The sequence below is a fragment of the Saimiri boliviensis genome, chromosome 10, assembly GCF_048565385.1.
Source record: "Saimiri boliviensis isolate mSaiBol1 chromosome 10, mSaiBol1.pri, whole genome shotgun sequence".
NCBI lineage: Eukaryota > Metazoa > Chordata > Mammalia > Primates > Cebidae > Saimiri > Saimiri boliviensis.
In genome coordinates, this window is record NC_133458.1 from 52,751,410 (window position 1) to 52,775,135 (window position 23,726).

General features: G+C 37.0%; 1 protein-coding gene across 3 annotated transcripts in view; it reads left to right on the plus strand.

The window, feature by feature from the left end:
• Nucleotides 1–23,726, plus strand: part of RELN (reelin) — a 522,420-nt gene that overhangs the window by 143,265 nt on the left and 355,429 nt on the right. For all 3 annotated transcript variants that reach the window (XM_039472914.2, XM_039472915.2, XM_074379281.1), the window contains exon 3: nt 13,252–13,387. In XM_039472914.2, coding sequence (XP_039328848.2) covers nt 13,252–13,387 — 136 coding nt within the window. The remainder of the gene's footprint in view (nt 1–13,251; nt 13,388–23,726) is intronic.

Consider the following 23,726-nt stretch of genomic DNA (forward strand, 5'->3'; position numbering starts at 1 on the left):
CTGAGGACCCAGTGTGGTGAGATTAATATTCTATCAAGTGAAGATTCTTATTTGGAGGAATAGCTGAGGTGATTTAGAGGGAATCAACAGAACTGTTGATTTTATGTTGGAAAACAACAATGGCTGCTGTTGTTTTTATGTTGGACCTGTCCCATGGTGAGATGGACATCACTCTTTGCTGGGAAGCACCCAAGCTTACTTCTCAAGGCCTCCCAGAAAAGTTATATAATATATCTTAAAATCCCTTCAATTAGATTACATTCTGTGTTTTGCAACCAAAAATGTCAGTAGCTATACCATGGGCTGCAACTACATGATATTATATCTTTAAAAACATTTCATGGGTAAAATTAAGAAAAATGTCTAAAAAGTAGATGGATAATATTGAAAAATACATTGAGAAAGACTGTCATCAACTAAATGGGTGACAGATCACTTCACAGATATGACAGCAGCCAGTATGGGCTACAGTGGTCAACCAGGGGAGAAGGGAAGACGAATCACTGTGCCTTTAAAATGTTGAGAGTGGTCTGGGCACTGTGGCTCATGCCTGTAATCCCAACACTTTGGGAGGCTGAAGTGGGTGGATGACCTGAGGTCAGGAATTTGAGACTAGCCTGGCTAACATGGCGAAACCTCATGTCTTCTAAAAATACAAAAATTAGCTGGGCTTGGTGGCACAGACCTGTAATTCCAGGTCCTTGGGTGAATGAGGCGTGAGGACCACTTGAAACTAGGAAGCAGAGATTGGAGTGAAACAAGATCGTATCACTACACTCCAGCCTGGATATCTCTATCTCAGGGGAAAAAAATATAGATAGATAGATAGATAGATAGATAGATAGATAGATAGATAGATAGGATTGAAGGCCATGGGAGCATTCATTTTAGCAAAAAAATGAATAAAATATTTGATAAAACAGTTCTACCTGGAGCTGTTTCTATATGGCAGCAGTCACAAGTTATTTAGACATAACACTGCTAGGGATAGTTCTTTTAGGTCAGGCAGTCTGGAGGTACAGTTAAAATAAGATCCTGTTTCTACATGCAGAGGCTTTCTGGAGTTAGACAGGGGTTACCATGCTGCTTGTTCGTCACTTCGGCTGGGGTTTCATGCTCAGCATGGGTGATCTCCAGCTCATTTACCTATTTTAATGAAAATTTTGTTTGAGTGCAACTTTGTATTTAATGCTCACAACGTGAATTATTTTACTTAATCATTCCCACAGTTCTATTGAGTAGATCTTATTATCTGTATATAACATAATAATGACCCTAGGACTTGGAGAGTTTAAGTAACTTGTTCAAGATCGCACCACCGAAAAGCAACAGGGCTGGATTCCACATGACTCGTGGTCACTGAAGTCACTAGTAACATGGACAACTTTTTTAACCTCTTTAAGCTTCTATAAAAGAGGAATAATATTAACACTTCTCAGAGTTTTTCATGAATACATGGGTTAATCTTTGTAAAACACTCAGAACTTTGTCTGCATCATTAAATACTCAGAAAATGTTAGCTGTTATTAGTTTGTCCAGGATCTTCTCTCTTTCTCTCTTTTTTAAACCTTAGGATAGGCAGAAGTCTGAATCAGGGTGCCAGACAGTAATTTTGGTATTGTAGTAAACTTCCCAGATAAGTCAGTGGGCATTTCTTTGGCAGTGAGAAGAAAGGAGAAGAGACAGGCTTGAGAATATTGGAGGCAGCTTTCAGGGACTGCTGATAGTTTATTTTTGTTTTGTTTTAAAGAAAGCCTTGTTGAGGCTCTTTTAGTCTCCTACATGGTTTGGATTTGTATCTCTAAAGCCTCCTCCTCTTTGGGTTTCTGTGGCCTGCATATGGGTAAAATCTGACTCCTAAATTGGAAATTGGGTTGTGAATTAAACACACAAGAGAGCAGGTCACAGGAACAGGCACCAGGTGATGAGCCAGAACGTAGTTCTGGACAGGTAGCCAGTATGTTGCCGTTAGTTTGAGGAGAGGCTGGGGGCAGGCAGTGTGAAGTGATTATCTACCACCATGCAGCTGTTAAGGGAGGAGGGAGAGTATGCAGGGTTAGGAGAGAAGGCAGCAGAGATAAGCTTTGGGCCAGCAGATCAGAGAGCTTCTATTACAGACAGGCAGAGCAGAGTCTGCACAGCTCTTTGGAAAGGATACTGTACTGTCAGCCTCAGTGGTCACACAGACCCAAGTATAACTGAATGGCTTTGCCCCTTAGGAGAACAGTGTTTGACTTAGAAATCTTTCACTCTTATCTGTATCTGACTCAGAGACGTGTCTACCAAGAGGACAAAGGGTATACAATAATTGATGAAAAATTTTAGGCATTTGGAGGAAGAGACAGCAAGCCTGAGCTTGTGCCCTGTAGAAAGGGCCCCCTGTTCACTCTCAGATGGTTTGCATTCTATAACTGGATTTGGACAGAGTTTCTATTGGATCAGGACAGATGTCTTAAAAGATCCGGGGTACTACTATTCAAGGATGTGGGGAAGAAGCCAGCAGACAGTGTAGCGGAACCCGTGTTCAGATGCCATTCACTAGTTCTGTTATCCTTGGCAAGCCATTGAAATCTACTGAGTCTTATTGGTCATAGTGACATGTGCCTGTAATTCCAGCTACTCGGGAGGCTGTGGTGGGAGGATTGTTTGAGCCTGGAAAGTTGAGGCTGTAGTGAGCTGTGATGATACCAGTGCACCTCACCCTAGGTGACAGAGCAAGACCCTGTCTCTTAAAAGAAATTTCCTGAGACTTGATTTTTTAAATCTCTAAACTAGAAATGATAATAATAGCCAACATGTTCAACACTGTGTGCCATATACTCGTTTACTCTTCACAGCTACTCTATTATTATCCTGGAAAGGAAACTGAGGAACAGAATGATAGAGTAACCTGCCCAAGATTCCACAACTCCTTGGCAGTGAGCAAGGATCTAAACATAGGCAGACAGGGTTTCTGTGCTCTCAACTTTTCCCCTCTCCTGCCTCTTTAAACCTGGCACAAGAAGCAGTCAGTAAATGGTAGTTCTGGGAGCGGAATGGGGAGACAGCAATGAGAGTTCTCATCTTTGTAACTGCACTGAACAAGAAAAGAATAAAGTTGGCTTAGAATTGGCTCTGTTTATGAAACTAACTAGAGGTGGATAAATAGTGTAGATTCTTTTCCATTTCTAACTTGTGTCTATAGATAGACAATTCCAGAATGACTTTTAAAAGGGTTTAGTACTTTTTGGCTTCTTAAACTTAAATCTGAAATCAAATACCTTCAAATTAGTGCTTTGAAAAGTAAACATACACAGTGTATATGTGTGTGTGTGTGTGTGCACATACTAGTCAATATCTTGTAGCTTACACTACTTGAAAGCTGTTGTTTTCATACCTACTTTCATCACGCTGGTACTTCACAGATAAGCTGCAAAAAGCATGTTTTTAGAAAATTCTATGATTACTTTTCAGTGTATGAAATTGTGTTTGATTTTGTTGAAATGTCTGAGTACATTGATCTAGCAAAGAAGGCAAATAATAGACAAGCCAAATTCTGCAAGTAGACAGTTTTTTCATATTTGAATTAACAGATTAAATAATAATAAAAAGGAACTCTATAATTCATTTTTTCTTTTTCATTTACAATATAACACTAACTTACCAAACTAGGTTTTCAGAACAGTCTGTAGGTTTTTTTTTTTATTATTATTAACCGATGGAAGCCTTTAGATACCCGTTTTAAAGAAGGGAAAGATGATAAAAAGAAAAGGAAATGGAAATCATCTTAAATATTTGTGCCATTCTTAGCTTACACTTCTTATGTAGACGTAAGGTAATAACTTTGCTAAACTTCCTGACCAAACATCCTACCAAGTTTCCTAAAAGTGTTTGAAATAATGGCATTTGTATATATGGGGTCTTATATAATAAAAATGTATAATATATCTTTATATATTTACATATAATTATATGTATGTATTATATAACATATATAAATACAAATACACACACACACCACACATATATATACATACATATACATATACATATATATATATATATATATATATTTTGTTGTTGTTGTTGTTGAGACAGAGTTTCACTCTTGTTGCCTGGCCTGGAGTACAGTGGTGCCATCTTGGCTCACCACAATCTCTGCTTCCTAGGTTCAAGTGATTCTCCTGCCTCAGCCTCCCGAGTAACTGGGATTACAGGCATGTACCACCATGCTCGGCTAATTTATTTATTTATTTATTTTCCATAGAGATGGTGTTTCTCCATGTTGGTCAGGCTTGTCTCCAACACCTGACCTCAGGTGATGTCAGGCTCCCAAAGTGCTGGGGTTACAGGCATGTGACACCGTGCTCAACCAGGGTTATATTTTTCACATTGAAAAAAATCGTGGTTTTAATATACTTGCCCTTCGTTTGATAATACCCTTTCCAGAGATGTCTTAGTTCTTGAAACTCATGAAAAATAGACCGTGGTGTGTTATACTAACTTTAACACTAACCATGGCAAATTATAAACTAACCAGAGTTGAGTAATATACATCTTTCATCTATGAAATACAGAATTGACCCAACATGAATGTGTAATTTTTCAATAGGTTGGCTATTTTTGTTAATAAAATCTTCGATGTGTTTCTTGGAAATGAGTAGCCTACATTTTTATGAGCATATGTACATTTTATTGTAGAGAATGGGGATCATAGAACTTCTAGTTACAGTTCTCATGACCCAAAGTGTGCACATTAAAAGTGCAGAAAAGTATTCCTGGGGGAAAATGGGGTTCACACAAGGTTTAGTCACAAACCTAAAATAACTGAAGACTTGTCAAGGAAAATGACATCCTGGAAGGCGCAGAAATATATGTCACTGTCTTAAAAGAGATTGTGGGGGCAACTTTAAAATAATTAAAGATACTGTGAGTCAAATCTTGCTGAAGTATAATGTAGATAAAGGAAACTCTGCTATTGATTCCTATCCTTCAACCACAGCTTTGATAAAGAAGACAAACATTTGATATTTGTTATCTAGATACACATGATTTATATAACAGTGAATTTAAAACATCCATGTTTTATCAAAGGAATAATGGCTTTAGAGAGTTATATTGATCGTTTGCACAGAAATTACAACAAAGTTATGATTATTCCATTTTTCAGATGTTTGTACACAATATGCAAAAGAAAAACATTTTATAACATAGTTGCTTTAAGGTCTTGCTAAAAATTAAAAAGTCAGTTTTATAGAACTTCAGAGTTTGAAGGATAAACTCCACTTTCTTTGCCCAAAGCTACATCAGGAAAGCCACATTTGACGTGTTTACTTTCTCTCAATTCTCTTGAAAAAGTATAGTATCTTTCTCTGGGGAAGAAATTCCGTGTGGACACTTTTTTGCATGACAGTTTACATAAAACCACAGCAATGTAAATAAAATCATTATTATAAGTACACTATACACACATATACTTTAGATGTACATATCTCCCTGAGAAATTGTAGTTAAATTGTTGTATTCTCGATTCTGTTTTCCTTTTCCCAAATAATATTAGAAATTCAATGTGGATCCTGTTTAGGATGCTGCAAAGAAAGCAGCACATAAATTTAAATTTATTATCAAATTCAAAATTTTATCCCAAGAATGGTTTCCAAATCACATTTATTAATTAGGTGATATATGTGTTTCATGATATGAAGGCATTAGAAAGATCACCATGGATGCAGTAAATTGTATTTCGTAGCACATGAGAAGCTGATTCTGACTACTCCCATTCTTCTAGTTCTCTATACACCCTTGCTCGTTATGTCTGTCTTTATGTAATGTCCTCCCAACTTTCTTCTATCCATTTAAGTTGTACTCAGAGTTTATAATAAAGACCTCAAATGAAAGGGGTCTTAGTGATTACGATCAGCATTTTACAGATGTCAGAATGAAGCTTAAGAGGGGTACCCTGACAGAGGTCATACAGTAGTGTGTGGCAGAACTGAGGGAAGCATCTCTGGATTAAACTCTGCTGCTTTATATAAATAAAAACAAATATGAGAAATCTTAGCTGTCTCTTCAAGACTCAGTTCCAGTCTCACTCCAGTAGGAGCCATTGTTGCCTAAGGGCACTGGCTGAAATCCAGGCTACTTTGTACACTTGCTGAATGAACATAAACAGGTTTCATCTCCATGTATTGGTCTATTCTCACACTGCTATAAAGAACTACATCAGACTGGGTAATTTATAAAGAAAATAGGTTTAATTGGCTCATGGTTCTACAAGCTATACAGGCTTCTTCTGGGGAGGCTTTGGGAAACTTATAGTCATGGTAGATGGTGAAGAGGAAACAAGTATGTATTCACATGGCCAGCAGGAGAGAGAGAGAAGTGTTACACACTTTCAAACAACCAAGTCTCATGAGAACTCACTCACTATCACTAGAACAGCAAGGGGGAAATCCGCCTCCATGATGTAGTCACCTCCCACCAGGTTTGTCCCCCAACACTGGGGATTATAATTCAGCATGAAATTTGGGTGGGGATACAGTACCAAACCATATCACTCCATTTTCTCAAAGTCTTAATTAGCAAAATGGAGAACATAAGGCTCCTACCTCACAGGATTAGTAAAGGCCTTAAATAAGTTAATATTTATGAAGCATTTAGATCAGTGCCAGGTCATAGTAAGTGCCTAATAAGCATTAGTTGTCATTATTATGATTGTCCTTATTAATAGCTTTTCACTCTTATTTTGTATTTTTTATCAATATCACCCAAGTAGCACTTGCTCCTTTTCTAGCTACTTTATTTAAGATGTTATTTTATTCCAGTTTTCTCTACCCAGCTCATGTCATATCAGGGCAAGGACTATGTTCTCTGTTTCTTTTATCTATCTCCATAGAGCCTAACACGATGTTTGATGCAAAATAGGAATTCTGTAAATAATTTTCTTCCTGCTGGTTGATTTTAGATAAATAGATTTCTAATAGCTGCAGCTCTGGCCAGTGTTTACATGTTCTCAAAGAAAATGCCAATTACAATGTTAGCAACATAATATGCCAGTGTTCTATATTAAAAAAGCAAAGACCATTGTATCATCATAGTGTTTGAAGTTGCGTAGAAAAGTCTGGAGAATACATGTTTGGGATGGTTTTAGGATTAGTGAGTAAGAGGATAGGTTATTTTGTGTTACTACCAGAGACATTATATTAGATATTATTGTCTATCTTCAAACTGCACATTGATACCATAATGATAGGAATAGTATTACTCTAAGCCCTGAATTCTACACATTTTACTAAGGCACATTTTTAATGCAGATTCTTGGTTAGACATCAGAATTGCTTGGTGAGCTTTTAAAAATCTCACTACTCGTACCATACTTCAAAACAGTTAACTCAGAATCTCTGGGTAACAGTATTTATCAAATCTGTCCTTATGGTGCCACTAGGCAGCCAACTTGGAGAACTACTATGCTAGAATGTTAGATTGCAAGAATATCGTTCTATGGCATATTCACCAAAAGTAGGGTGTTATAAAAAATTATATAAGTTTTATAAGGGTAGCAACTTATAAAATTATGTCAAGTAATATGTGGTATAGACATTGACTCATTTTCAAAGGGGGGTTTTGAGGAACCAGGGGCATTTGACCATGAGTCCTGTTACTAAGGCTTTGTCACACTGAAACCTTATTCTGTTTGATTTGTTCCCCTTCCCACAGGACTGTGGCTGGGACTTGGTTTTCCTTTTTTGGCTGGGCAGACTCCTGCAGACTTGTCGTTTTCCATACACTGGATCCCTGCTTTATGCCTGACCAGAGGGGAGTGGCAGTTCCTGAGTCAGACTATTGAGTCTCCTTGGGCACTCTGTAATTTTCCTGGGACTCTTTTTTTTTTCTCCCTAACCTTGTGATTTCTCTGGCTTGGTAATTTTTGTCTCAGGATTCAGCTTAAACACGTAGAGTCTTGCATGAGAAAAAGGACATCATTTGGATATGTCAAAACATAGATTTGTTTTTCTATATTTTAGGCCAGTTGTGACTTACTCTGAAGAACTTTATACTGTAGAATATTCTGTTGCATTTAGTTAATGTGAAATATGTGTTATAATTTCTGTTGTCTTTTTTTAGTCTTGCTCCTGAATAATTTGTATTATAAGTTGTATTTATTCAGAAGTTATTTCTTCTTTTATTTTTTGCAATCTTTACCCTTTCTATACATTCAGAAGACATTTATTGAGGATCTGTGATATGTCAGACACTGTGGCAGGCGCTTGGGATCTAAAGATTAAAAGTGGTGTCCCTCATGGACTACTTGGGGAGATGGTCAAGAGCTGTGATAAAGGGATGTATGGACTGCTGTGATATCACAGAGGGAGGACACTTATCCAAACATGGGGCAAGAGCAGTGAGGTGGGGAGGGGCAGTGAGGAAGAGGGGGGCAGTGAGGGAGGTCTTTGAGGACTGAGCCATGTCAGATTGTCTTTGTATCATTAGGCCTAGCATAGTAAGTGGCTTCTCTCAACGTTTGGTGTTAAACAGAGGCTACATTGAGCCTTGCCTAGAAGAGCACATAGAAATTAGCCTAGTAGAGAGCAAGGATGGTTGGGAAGACAGCAAAAGTCTGGGGCCTGCTGTGTTGAAAGCAGAGCATGTGCTTAGAGGTGTGAATGAGGGTGGCTCAGCCACTAGTGCTTGAAGGTGATGGCATTGCTGGTTCATAAAGGATGGTAAGTGTGTACAGGGAGAGTGAGTGGGGGTCAGATTGTCCCAAACCTTCTAACTGATGCTAAGAAGTTTGTATTTTTCTGGAATCTGATGGGAGCCATTTAAGGAGGTTTCACAGGGATTGACATGATCATGTATGCCTTTCAGAGAAATCATTTTGGTAGAACAAAGGAGTGAGACAGGGGATAGAGAAACCTGTGAAGAGTAATTATGATATGCCAGGGGAAGAATGGCGGGAATCTAGAACCATTTAGGAAAATAAAGTCAAATCCTTACTTTGTACCGCACAACAAAATAACATCTAGAAACATTAAAGATGTCAATATGAAAATAAAATAGTAGAAAGAAAACATAGGAGAATATTTTTAAATCTCGGGGAATGAGGAGTCTTTTCAAAGAAAAGCAAGAGACCAAAGGCCAAAATATAACCAAAATAAATGTTTGAGTATGTGTAAGGTATTAGATGCCAGAGGAATGTGGTTTAGTAGACCTGATTTGTGCTTTTAAGGAGCTTAAGAAGTAAAGAAAGTTAAGAAATAGAACATTCCAGATGCCTTGTGCTAAGTGCTATGTTGGAGTTAAATAAAAAATTCAGTGGCAAACTGTAGAAGCAGCTATCTGGGTTTGCCTGGAGGTGGACAACAGAGGCTTAAAAAAGCAGAAAGTGAACCAAATCTTCATGTAGGACCTGTGAGGTGGTTGACACCAGTTGAAGAGAGAGAGCATTTTATAGAGGGTACAGCTTGTACAAAGGTAGAGGAGGGTTCATTTGGTATTTTTGGTGTGCGTAGTGCAAGAAGATGGGCAAGACATGGGGGCAGGAAGTGCTGAAGCTGAGGTTGGAGAAGGCAGTGAGAGGCAAATTTTATCCTATCGGCCAGTGCCATCAATAGAGCTTTCTGTGATGATGGCCATGTTCTGTTCTGTGCTGTCCGGTATGGTAGCCATGAACCACATGTGCTGTTGAGCATGTGGAATGTGGCTAGTGCAATTGAAGAACTGAATTTTTAATGGTATCAAATTTTAATTAATTTAAATTTAAATAAACACTGTGGCTAGCAGCTACCAGATTAGACAGTGCAGTTATAAACAATATGGGGTTGGCTGGGTGCGGCGGCTCACGCCTGTAATCCTAGCACTTTGGAAGGCCGAGGGTGAATCGCTTGAGGTTAGGAGTAGCCTAACCAGCCTGGCCAACATGGTGAAACCTTGTCTCTACTAAAAATACAAAAATATCAGCTGGTTGTGGTGTCAGGCACCTGTAATCTCAGTGACTTGGGAGGCTGAGGCAGGAGAATCACTTGAACCTGGGAGACGGAGGTTGCAGTTTGCAGTGAGCCAAGATCACACCCTTGCACTCCAGCCTGAGTGACAGAGTGAGACTCCATCTTTTAAAAAAAAATGGTGTCATTGAGAGTTTTTTGAAGGGAAATATTAATAGTGTGAACAAATTTATGTTTTAGAAAGATCACTCTGGCAGCGGGAAGAAAATCACACCAGTTAGAATGGCGATCATTAAAAAATCTGGAAACAACAGATGCTGGAGAGGATGTGGAGAAATAGGAACACTTTTACACTGTTGGTAGGAATGTAAATTAATTCAACCATTGTGGAAGACAGTGTGGCGATTCCTCAAGGACCTAAAAATAGAAATCCCATTTGACTCAGCAATCCCATTACTGGGTATATATCCAAAGAATTATAAATCATTCTACTACAAGGACACGTGCACACGAATGTTCACTGCAGCACTGTTTACAATAGCAAAGACCTGGAACCAACCCAAATGCCCAACGATGATAGACTGGATAGGGAAAATGTGGTACATATACACCATGGAATATTATGCAGCCATAAAAAACGATGCGTTCACGTCCTTTGTAGGGACATGGATGAACCTGGAAACCATCATTCTCAGCAAACTGACACAAGAGCAGAAAATCAAACACCGTATATTCTCACTCATAGGCGGGTGTTGAACAATGAGAACACATGGACACAGGGAGGGGAGCACTACACACTGGGGTCCGTTGGGGGGAAATGGGGGAGGGGCGGGGGGTGGGGAGGTGGGAAGAGATAGCATGGGGAGAAATGACAGATACAGGTGAGGGGACGGAAGACAGCAAACCACACTGCCTTGTGTGTACCTATGCAACAATCTTGCATGTTCATCACATGTACCCCAAAACCTAAAATGCAATAAAAAATAAAAATAAAAAAAAAATTTAACTTTATATTTCTGGCAATGCTTTTAGTAATTTTTAAAATAATAAGCTTATTTTTTAGAGAAGCTTTAGGTTCGCAGCAAAACTGGATAAAAAGTACAGAGTTGCCATATGCCCACTAACCCTACACACAAAAAAAAAACCTCCCCTACTGTCAACATCTTGCCTCAGAATGTGGTACATTTGGTACAATCAATGAACCTCCATCAACACATTATTATTACTCAAAGTCCATAGTTTACAATAGGGTTTACTCATGGTATATACATTCTATGAGTTTGGACAAATTTATAATGACACATATCCACCATTACAGTATCATACAGAGTAGTTTTGTTCCCTAAAGAATCCTCTGTGCTCCTACACACTGGGGTCCGTTGGGGGGAAGTGGGGGAAGGACGAGGTGGGGTGGGGAGGTGGGAAGAGATAGCATGGGGAGAAATGACAGATACAGGTGAGGGGACAGAAGGCAGAAAACCACACTGCCATGTGTGTACCTGTGCAACAATCTTGCATGTTCTTCACATGTACCCCAAAACCTAAAATGCAATTAAAAAAAAAAATATATATATATATATTTAAAAAAACGGAAAAAAGAAAAAAATTAATTTTAAATCTTGGAAAAATTAAAAAAAAAAAGAATCCTCTGTGCTCTTACTGTTCATCCCACCTCCCCCTTTGACCCCTGGCAACCACTGATCTTTTTACTGTTTGCATAGTTTTGCCTTTTCCAGAATGACATACCGTTGGAGTGATGCACTATGTAGCCTTTTCAGATTGGCTTCTTTCACTTAGTAATACACATATTAAGTTTCCTTTATGTCTTTGCCTGGCTTCATAGATATTTCTTTGTAGGGCTGAATTAACATTCCATTGTCTAGATGTACCACATCCAGTCACCAACTGAAGGACGTCTTGGTTGCTCCCAAGTTTTGGCAATTATGAGTAAAGCTGCTATAAACATCCATGTACAGGTTTTTGTCAGACATATGTTTTCAATTTACTTGGATAAGTACCAAGAAGTACAACTGCTATATCATATGGTAAAAATATGTCTAGTTTTGTAAAAATACTGCCAAACTGTCTTCCTAAGAGGCTGTACCATTATGCATTCCCACCAGCAATGGAAGAGAGTATCTGTTGCTCTGCCTCCTCACCAGCATTTGCTTTCAGTATTCCAGATTTGGGCCATTCTAATGTGTGTAGTCGTGTCTAATTATTGTTTTAGTTTGCAGTTCACTAATGACGTATGATGCTGAACATCTTTTCATATGATTATTTGTCATCTGTGTATCATTTTTGGTGAGGTATCTGTTTAGATCTTTTGGCCATTTGTTAACTAGGTTGGTTTTTTTATTGTTGAGTTATTTATTACTGTTTCATATCTAGATACTCCTAAGATAATTACCTTATTAAAAAAAAGAGAAGCATCTTCTGATAGCTCAGCTTGGGGCTGACCTGTTCACAGTTAGGCCATTATGTTCTCATTTTGAACATAAGCAATTCACAGAACATTAACATTAAACAAGACCACTTTACAACTGTGATGTTATGAGGCAAAAACAAGACCACTCTGTAACAAACGTGAACACAGACAAGACTAAGAACATGACGCAAACCACAAAGATGACCAACATCCCCCTCCATGCAAACAGGACTGCTGTTGCTTTTCTGCCAATCACAGATTTAGCCTCACCCCATTCCTCATGCCTCTAGGATTAAAACAACAACAACAACAACAACAACAACAACAACAACAACAACAACAAACTAAGACACTCAGTGAAAAGATTACCTCTACTTTGCGATAGCCCCAAATGCAGAGGCAAAGGACCTTTTCTTGAAACTTCTGAATACGACTGGGGAGTTTCCCAGGCAAACCTGATCACCTTGCCCTCGGAAATAACCTTACATAAGCCTAAATATTTTAACAGGCTTCTCCTGACATCCTTTTACTTAAATGCCTCCCATTTTCCCATGGCAGTTGATCTTTCTTACTGCAGACAGTTCCAATAAACCTGACTTTGTTCCACTGCAGGTTGGTCCTGGTGGTTTTTGGTCATAGGCAAAGATCAATCAACAAAGTCAAAGCACAGCAAATACTATAGCAGTGATTCCAGCAGGTCACTCCTTTAGCAATAATGGTTTAAATCAGTAATTTCCCTCTAGCAATAAAAAGTGAAAAATTACTTAACTTACTGAGAGGCCAAACAGCATAGAAAATCTTAACATGAAATAAAAATATTTAGAAAATACTGTGATGCCACGATAGGAAGGACTTTGTTTCGTTGTTGTCTTTGTAACAACTCTCCTTCCTTCCTTGCAGGGATCATGTCTGACCACCAGTTTGGTAACCAGTTTATGTGCAGTGTGGTGGCCTCTCATGTGAGTCACCTGCCCACAACCAACCTCAGTTTCGTCTGGATTGCTCCACCTGCGGGTACAGGCTGTGTGAATTTCATGTAAGTACCCAAAGTGTCTGTAGTATGTACAGAAGACAGATACTTAGGACCTCTCATGGGGTTACATATAGAATAACTGTTTAAATGTTTTATTTTGACAGATTTAATCTTAATTAAAATCACTAATTTTGTTGTCAAAAAAGGTAAACACCTTTTTAAAAAGTAAATTCAGCAGTTTATTTTTGCATATTTATGTGTACCTCCAAAGGTCTACATTGGATTTTAGGTGACAAAAACACACAATAAAATAAAAGCAAGTGAATTGGTGGGAAGGGAGGGTAGGGGACATGGGGTATAGGGAGAAGTTGTTCATAGGGTTTCAGTTAGAAGGAGTAAGTTTGGAGATCTGCACAGCATGGTGATGATAATTAATAATTTATTGCATATTTCAAATTTGCTAAGAGATTTTAAACATTCACATCATGGTGAGGTAATGGATATGTTAATTTGCTTGATTTAAATCATCCAAAATGTAAACATACATGAAAACATCACATTGTGCTCCATAAATACATGAAATTATTTGTCAATTTTTAAAAGACAAAAATAATTGAATAAATCAGGGCAATTGGAAAATGAATGTTCAGAAAATATGGTGAAAATGGGTTATAAAGTGCTATAAGGCCCTATCTACCTTTTGGAAAAAGACCGCAAATTTAGCCTTGAGCTTTCTGGCCATTAGTGCCAAGAGGGAAGTGGGATCAGTTAGGAGATTCCTGGTGGCCAGAAGTCAGGTACTCTGTAGGACCCTAACAACTCTCCCAGGTGCTTTCATTTAGAGGAAACTAGAGGATGTTCTGAGCAGTGTTCTCAAAGGCATCCTTAGATAAACACTACACTATGGTTCTAAGGCTGTGACGTGTGACATCTCTACCTCTACCCCTACCCCTACCCCACAGTCACCATGCCTCATCCTTCTTATTCATGGCTCCTTCCTCACCACCCCATAACGTTTTAAAACTTCTTTGTTGTTGTTGTTGTTGTTGTTGAGATGGAGTTTTACTCTTGTTGCCCAGCCTGGGGTGCAATGGCACAATCTTGGCTTATCGCAACCTCTGCCTCCTGGGTTGAAGTGATTTTCCTGCCTCATTCTCCTTAGTAGCTGGGATTACAGGCATGAGCCACCACACCCAGCTAATTTTGTATTTTTAGTAGAGACAGAGTTTCTCCAAGTTGGTCAGGCTGGTCTCGAATTCCCGACCTCAGGTGATCTGCTCACCTTGGCCTCCCAAAGTACTAGGATTACAGGCATGAGCCATTGCACCAGGCCGTTTTTAAACTTCTGATACATAATATCCTTCACTTATTTAATTACACACATTGTTTCTCATTTGTCACTTTCTACTAAAATGCAAGCCCCTTGAAGGTAAAAAAAAATTTTTTTCCACTAATTTGTTGCAACTGTCTGGAATGGCCCCTGGCACACAGTCAGTCAGCCCTCACTAAGTATTTGTCAAATGGATGAATAAGCTGATGGTGAAAAGTCAAAGGCAATTCAGAACAGCAGTTCTATTGGCAGTCAAGTAAAATAGAGCTGAAAGGCATCTCAAATGGTTTTCTATTCAGACTTTCTGTTCGAACAATAAAATCCCATAAAACCTGTGTATTCTAAAATTTACCATGGCCTTTTCTTCTCTCTCAATGATGAACAATTCAATGTCTGGGGTTTCTATGGGTCAGACATCACTGAAATATATAGTCTCTCTGCCTATCCTCTGAGTTATGCAAGCTGCCAACATCGGATTCATCTCAGATAACTGATTGATATTTAAACCCACCATTTTCTCCCTCAGAAAGTTTTTTGTATATATGAACCTTTTTCTTCCAGTATATTTTGCTAAGATGATTGCAGTAGCTTCCTAACTTGTCTGTCTGCTCACCTCTGGCCCATTTTCCCTTCAGTATGTACTACATATTGTTGTCCAGTTAATCTGATTACTCAAAATTTGGCTAAGCCTAAAACTCCTTTCTGAAGACCAAACCTTGGGCAAATATTTGAAGACTCTTCCAATGTCTTCGTTTGTTATCTTCTCACTTAACTCCTGTGGCACACACTTCCTGATGGAGCCCGAACTGGCAGCCTTTTCCGCAATTCTGTACAGATCCTACAACTTTCTTTCTCCATGCTTTTTCCTTGGCTGGAATGGTTTTTGGTCTCAACTTCAACTGTTAAAATATAACCTATTCTTCAAGACCTGTTTTGAATACCAACTCTTCTATAAAACTTGCCAAGGTATCAACAACAAAATTGATGTGTATAATCACATTTTGCTTATTACTCATTGGAGTTTTGACTTCGTGTGTGTGTGTGTGTGTGTGTGTGTGTGTGTGTGTGTGTGAAATCATATATATATATACACACACATATATATATATTTGAGATGGAATCTCACTCTGTTGCCCAGGCTGGAGTACAGTGGTGTGATCTTGGCTCACTGCAACCTCCACCTCCCTGCTTCAAGAAATTCCCCTGCCTCAGTCTCCTGAGTAGCTGGGATTACAGACGCATGCCACCCTGCCTGGCTAATTTTTTTGTATTTTTAATAGAGACAGGATTTCACCATGTTGGCTAGAACTCCTGATTTCAGGTGATCTGCCCTCCTCAGCCTCTCAAAGTGTTTGGATTACAGGTGTGAGCCACCACACGTAGTCAATTATATTTTACTATATACTTATTTGAATTAAGTTATTGTCTTTTCTGTTAGATTGGACAGGGACACATTCTTACTTTTTTTGATTCTCCTATAGCTTCTACAGTCTCTTATGCATAAGGTGTCAAGAAAAATGCCTCTTGAATTCTATGATGTTCAATGTTGTCATTACCTTTAACTTCATGGTGATCACTGACCTTGGCATGCTTTCTCTTACTCATACTGGCACTTGCAAGGATGAATTGAATTCTTGCCATGCATGACTTCTTAATTTAAAACAAAGTTGCTTTTCTGAAAGGCAAAACACAAAGTATATCAATAGCAGCAATGTAGAACTGTCTACTTCCAAACAGGTATGTTTTTAATTGAATATGTTTAAGAATGATATTTGATAGATTGTGATCTCATTACTTTTGAGATATAAAACTCTATTTTCTTCTGAGATATAACTTAGGTATTTTAAATTAAAACAGTTTTCTTAGCAGTTAGTTGGAAAAATACAGTTTGGTCAGTTTTTACTGAATACAAGGAAGTTTACTCTAAGCCATCTAAAGCTAAAAATTAGAAGAAACTACCAGGGAAAGTGGGCTGTAAAATAACAACTACAGTATTAATAATATTTTTGAAAACATACAACGTGCCATCCACTTTTCTATTTATCTCTTTTAATCCATTTAGCTCTCAGTGATTCTATAAATTCAGTACTATTATTATCTCAGTTTGCAGAGGAGGAAATTGAAGGACAAAGATGTTAAATCACTTGCCTAAGGTAACTCACCTAGTGAGTGACACAGCCTGGATTCAAAGGCAGTCTGGTTTGAAAGCAGGTGATTTTTGCCACTTAATTCCAGTTGCATTTAAAATAATCACTTGTCTGTTTTATCTTGGTAAAATACAATAGTCACACAGCGAAAATTAAATTAAAGTTTGCAGTATGGTATCAGAATCTCTCTAAACTTTTCGAAGTGGCTAACATGTATTTCATGTCTACCTTTTGAAATCTATCTATGAATATAAGAATATTATTGAATTTATTCAAATAATGAGAGATCTACTTTAAAATTATGAAATGTGAAGAGCATGAGTTTGATCTTTATATGTATGATATATGTATATTGATCATATCCTATCCTTCATCACAAGGGGATGTCATATGGGGAATGTGTGCATTACAGGCAAAATTCATCACAATTTGGTTTAGGTTTAACTGTCTGGACAGACATACTGGCATAATATTAGGATTAAAATGGAATATAAACGATGAGGTTTGTGCCTAAATTAGTGATGGTTTGATCTTACGTGAACTTTCTCAAAACTGAAAACGGAATGAGGCAAGCAATATTCTATTTAAGATACTGAGCATGGACAAATAATGAACTTAGGTCAGCAAAGAGGAACATAGGAGAACCATATTTGAACATTTGATGTGTTAAAGGAAGTATCTCCTAGAGGGATTGTTTTCTTAAAGTACACTAAACAAGAAGGCAAATATCATTTTAAAAATTGAAGACACTAGCAGTTTCTGAATACCTGCCAGGCTGAAAATAATAATACAGATGCAGAGATTTGAAGTGCTGCCTTGAGTGTGTCTCAGATGCCTTTAATTTTTGATGAGAGCCATTGTAGTCTGTCTGGAGAATTCTTCAGAAAATATAGTGTGGTTGCCCATTTATTTCCATTCATCAGTCGGACACATCACAGATGTATTTGCCTTGTTACTTAAACATCTGATATAAGATCAGAGATTCCCTCATGGATGTGTTTATCGGGAGTGCATTCATGCCTATGGATAAGGATGCCAACAATGGATGCTTACAAATGTTATTTTACTTTTTAGATTATACATAGCTTACTGCAAAAATAAGTTACCTCCTGTTTAAGTCTGAAATGATATGCTCTGAGATAAAACCATATATGCTATTTTCTAAAGAAAAACTTTCATCCGTCTTTTAAATAATGTCTGTTTGTTTGCTGTTTTTTCTGATGGTCTGGTTTTCTGTTTTTAGGCAGACATCTCCCAACTTGAGACAATTATTTCAGTGCTGCTCAAAAATATAACTCTAAATGACAGGATAAAAAAATACTGTCTAGCCTTAAAGGTAAATAGCTAGGAGCCTAACTGGTAGTTCTCATTTCCCCATAGGCCCCTGTTTTTCATCAAATGTAAATAGCCAGTTAGGCTGCAATAAGGGGAAAGTCTAAGTTCAGGGAGTAATGTGCATTCTTATGTAGCAACACTTTGGCAAATGGTCAAATGCTTGAGGTCAGGATGCTTCCTAGGGATTTAATTGTTAATTTTAGGGAGTATGGTTGAGATAAAATATGTCAATAAATCTCCAAGCAGTCTTCAAGAGATTATTTTTTGTTATATTAATTGTACAACATATCTATTTTAACAGATATTCAATGCACAAAGCTATTCCCTTAATTTTCCCCTCTCTTTTTCTCTTTTCCTGTCTCCTTCTCCTTCCAAGAAGTCACAGTATGGACAGCACAGGTTATACTAGGGGAGTCTTCTAGAGTCTCCACAGGATGCTGCTTTACATCAAAATCAGAAGCCCATCAGAGAAATAGAACTGCTTTATCATGGGAAAAGTTTCTATTCCAGTAATAAAATATTGTTTAACCAGGTCCAAAGATGTACCTGTTTCTATGGAATTTTATGCCATAGAAAGTAGTTGTTTGCAAATTTGCTTTTTCCTTTTTTTAATATCTGCTTTTTAATTTTTTTAGAGAGAAATGTTAGTTTTATCCTAATGTTGAGCCTAGAAGCAAAAAAAAATTATGGTGAAACAACGTCTTCATTTTTTTTCCTCTCATGGTAATGGTGTGAGAACTTATGGAGATCGCTCAGGTAAATGGACTGAACTTGGTATCCACAAGATGTTTCTTAGTACAAGGCTCTGTGGTTCATATGGGATTACTGTTGTTCTTGAACCACATGAAACAGTTGTGAAAGCAAAAAGACCAAAGTTAGTAAATCTAAAGGCTTATGTGTTATAATTATTAGCAGTTCTCTAAATCTAATAGAAATGTTTTTAAATGAGGTATGGGTAGAGATTTGGGTTACTTACCTATGACTAGAATTGATTAAACCAGTTTCAGAAGTGTGAAATTTCATTTTTCCAAACTGCCTACACAATCAAAAACAGTGATGACAAGGATGTCTGAGAAACAGGTGAATAAATTTTTCCCATGGCAGCAACAACTCTATGGTTAGATAGTGTAGTTATTTGGATACTAGCAGTGGCATATTATTAAGCTCTATTTTTAGTAAAATCTCTATATATTAAGGCTTTATTACAAATGTGAAATAAAACTGATTGCGTCTTTCAGATAAGAATTTTTAAAATATCTTATTTTGTCCTCTGCGACCTATCTAGATATATACATATGTACGTGTGTACACACACACACACACACATTCACACACACATTGTCTTAGTCTGTTTCGTGCCTCTGTAAAACACACACACGCACACACACACACACACACAGTCTTAGTCTGTTTTGTGCCTCTGTAAAACACACTCTCACACACACACACACACACACACACACACGCATTTTCTTAGTCTGTTTTATGCTTCTGTAACAGAATACCTGCAATAGGATCATTTATAAACAATAGAAGATTTTTGGCTCATGGTTCTGGAGACTAGGAAGTCTCAGATTAAGGGGCTGCATCTGGTGAGGGACTTCTTGCTGTGTCATAACGTGGTGGAAGTCATCACATGGCAGAGAGTGAGCATGCCTGAAAGAAGAAAGGGGCTGATCTCATCTTTTTATCAGGAATCCACTCCTGAGGTAACTCTTCTACTCCTACGATAATGGCATTAATCCATTCATGAGGGCAGAGCTGTCATGACCTAATCACCTTTTAAAGATCCTACCTCTCAACACTGTTGCATTGGGGATTAAATTTCCAACACACGAACTTTGAGGTACACATTTAAACCATAGCACACATATAAGCACAGACACACACAAAGTCTTGTTTAGAACTATGCTTTCTAACATGGTAGCTATTTAAGTTTGAATTCAGTACAATTAAATAAAACAAAAAATTCAGTTCCTCAGTTGTACCAGCTGTATTTTGAGTTCTCAGCCACATATGGCTAGTGACTATTTTGTTGACAGCACAAATATAGAACATATCTATCATGTTCTGTATTTGTGCTGTCAATAAAATAGAAATTTATCTTGTACATCACAAGATTAGATAATCGTTGAATTACCTTTTCCCCAACTATTACCATGACGTTTACAGAAATTAACCAAGCAATTCAAAGGACATATAGAAGGAAGAAAGCAAAACTAAGTTCTTTGCCATTGTTATGTGAACTTGAACTATCATAACTTCTAAGCTCACCAAAAAAGACAGTTTTATGTAAAGAGCTGGTTACCCAATTGTTCATTTTAGTTTTATTTGCCAGTGCAACAGTTTCTATGATTTTTTATTTTATGAGCAATGGTAAGCCAAATATGACAAGTGAGGATTGCCTCTGGTTACCATCTCTTACAGTGCCCAGGGCTTAGTGCTGCTCTTTGGCTGCCTTGGGCTAAGGCACTTTTTCTCTGGCTGCCCCTATGCCTGGCTCTCAGTTTCTTCCTTTCTCTTGCTGATCTTTCTCTCCCCTGCTACAAGGTTTTAGATTCTGCGTCTTTTCAAATGTGCTCTTACCTATGAAAACTTACTGTCATGTACCTAATATTAAAAATTAGCTAGTCTAGAGGACTAATTATAATTAATATGAAAATGAGCATTAATGGAATTTGAAACTCCATTTTATGATGATGTCGGTAATAATAGTAATAATAAAAACAGAAACATTATTTATTAGGTACTAGTGTACTAGGCAGCCTACTAAGTTCCTTTACTCTCCTAGAATCACCTATTATTAAGAGGGGCTTCAAGAATTCACAAAGACTGATGTGTTTTGATCCAAAATGTGTTCTTTAAACCACCATCCTATTCTACCACTTTATATCACTTTTAAAAATTAATATTTATGAAGATAGTTTACCAATGAGAGATGCTTGGAATTTGTTTCTGTGCTACAATTTCAAAAGCATTAAAATATGTTTGTAGAGGACTTCTGGCATCATAGAAGACTGAATTGACATAGCAGAAGTTTTGCTCACTAAAATAAAATAGCAACTCTAGCTAAAATGTAGCAAACACTTTATATATACTGTTTTAAAAGAAAATGAAAACACTGGTTTCATGAAGAAAGGAGAGATATCAAAGCTGGATCAAGAAATAGGAATTGACATTGTGGTGGCCTACAGGTATCTTAAACCTGAATTTAGGTCCTAGATTCTGGAGTTTTAACCTATGTGGGGCCTGGAGCTATTGTCATGAGCTTCTTCAAAGATAGCAGGAAATAGGAAAGGAGAGGGTTGGGAGGCCGAGGCGGGCAGATCACGAGGTCAAGAGATTGAGACCATCTTGGCCAACGTGGTGAAACCTCGTCTGTATTAAAAATACAAAAATTAGCTGAATGTGGTGGCTACCCACCTGCAGTCCCAGCAACTCGGGAGACTGGGGCAGGAGAATTACTTGAACCCGGGAGGCAGAGGTTGCAGTGAGCCTAGGTCGCACCACTGCACTCCAACCTGGCGCCTGGCGACGGAACAAGACTCTGTCTCAAAAAAAAAAAAAAAAGGAAGAAAGACAGGAAAGGGAGCTGGAACTGGGCACACTGATTGAAGCTTGACTGGAAAAACAGCAAAGAAGTTTGTCATCTGAGTGGAGCCTTTTGTCAAGATAAGTTACCTGTAAGAAACTAAACCCTCAACATGTGGAGTCTAACTACATTACTAATCTGTGTAGAACTCCAAGTTAAGAAATAAACATCTAATTGAAGGTTTTGGAGAGAATAAAAGTGAAGAGACAAATTTGAGGAGATAATGGCCAAAAATTTTTTAGAACTAAGGAAGATGTAAATGTTTTCTATCTAAGCAAGATAAATAAAATAAATTAGTACTGATAAAGAGCATGATAAGCCTTCAGTATATCAAAGATAGAGAAAACAAAGACAGAGAAAACAAAGGTGACAAAATAAAAAAGACACATTACTTATAAATTTAGTCTGACACTGGTCTCATCAGCAACAAGAGATGCCAGAAGACAATGGAACAGTATCTTCAAAGTGAATTGTCATCCTAGAATTCTGTACCTAGAAAAAGTATCAGTCAAGTGTGAAAACAAAACAAGATTTAAAAAAATAGAGTTTGATATTTTTACCAAACATAGCCCATGTTGAAGCAAAATTTTAAAGGATGCCCTTCAGGAAAAAAACAAACAAACAAACAGAAGGAAGGCATAGAATCCAAGAAACTGTGGTATTATACAATAATTAATAGTGAGCAAAGAAATTGGTAAACACCTTAGAAACTCTAAATAAGCATTTAACATGCAAATAAATTTATATATAGCATATATACCAATAATTATTTTAGGATAGAATTTAAAGGCAATATATAACAAAAATACATGAAGTAACATTAGGATATAAGTTGGTGAAAAAAGGAAATGGTTATTAAAGTTTTCTAATGTCATCAAATTATTTTGCAAGAAGGTTATGGGCTTAATTAAGCATGATTATTAAAGATGTAAATGTAAATAATAGAAATTAAATTACAACTTCAAAAATAGGGAGGGGAAAGGCAAAGGATTAAAGAACAGTTAATACATCAGAGTAAAGGAAAAAGGTAAATTTAAAAGTCATAGAAGTATAAAATGTAATGTAAGATAATATAAATAAGTTTAAATAAATTGCCAATTACAATAAATGTAAACAGGTTAAATTCACCAGGTGAAACACTGTGACTTTCAGAATGCAATTTCAAAAATACAGCAATATGCTTTTTCTGAGAAATAAAACTAAACATAATGGCACAAAAACATTGAAAGTACAGAGATGGAAAAAAACATACCAGGCAAGTGCTAACCAAAAGTAGGCAGGTATCGCTATACTAATATCAAACAAAATAAGTAAAAAATTAATAGTATTAAGGATAAAAGGGCAATTACTTAAGAACAAAATAATTTGCATGTAGATAAAGCTGAAGTAAACATACAAAATTGAAACCTGTCTTTCAGGTGGCAGAATACTGAGTATGTATTTCTACTATTTCAATTGCTGTTAGTACTATAAAAACATTTAAGCAAATAAGTTCTTTAAATATTGTTTGTTGAATAGATTAATGAATACATGCTTACATGAATGGAAAAATACATGAATATGCCAGAAGATTATGTTATAGAATTAGGGTTTATACTCTCCTATTTCTACCTCTAGGCATATACTGTTAACAGCTAATTATATTACAGTATCTTAGGTGCTCTGGAAATACCAATTTGGCCATTTAACAAAATTTTATCAATAATTTGCGTTTTTGATTTGCAGTTAGTTTTTCTTTACTAATTCAAATGATATTGCATACATTCCTCTTCTAAATATTAATTATGAAGGTTTAAATATGCTAGAGTATAAGTATTTCTATTGTTAAATTAGATTTTTATGGTTTTTGAGTGCTATTTAGACCAACATAAAATTTAAAAGGTTAATATTATTAATATTTTTAAACTGATGGCCTGAATTCATGTAAAACTTTGTCATCACAAAGTTATAAGAAAAACAATTTTGGGGAAATAAAAAAATTTAAACTACATGTTTTCT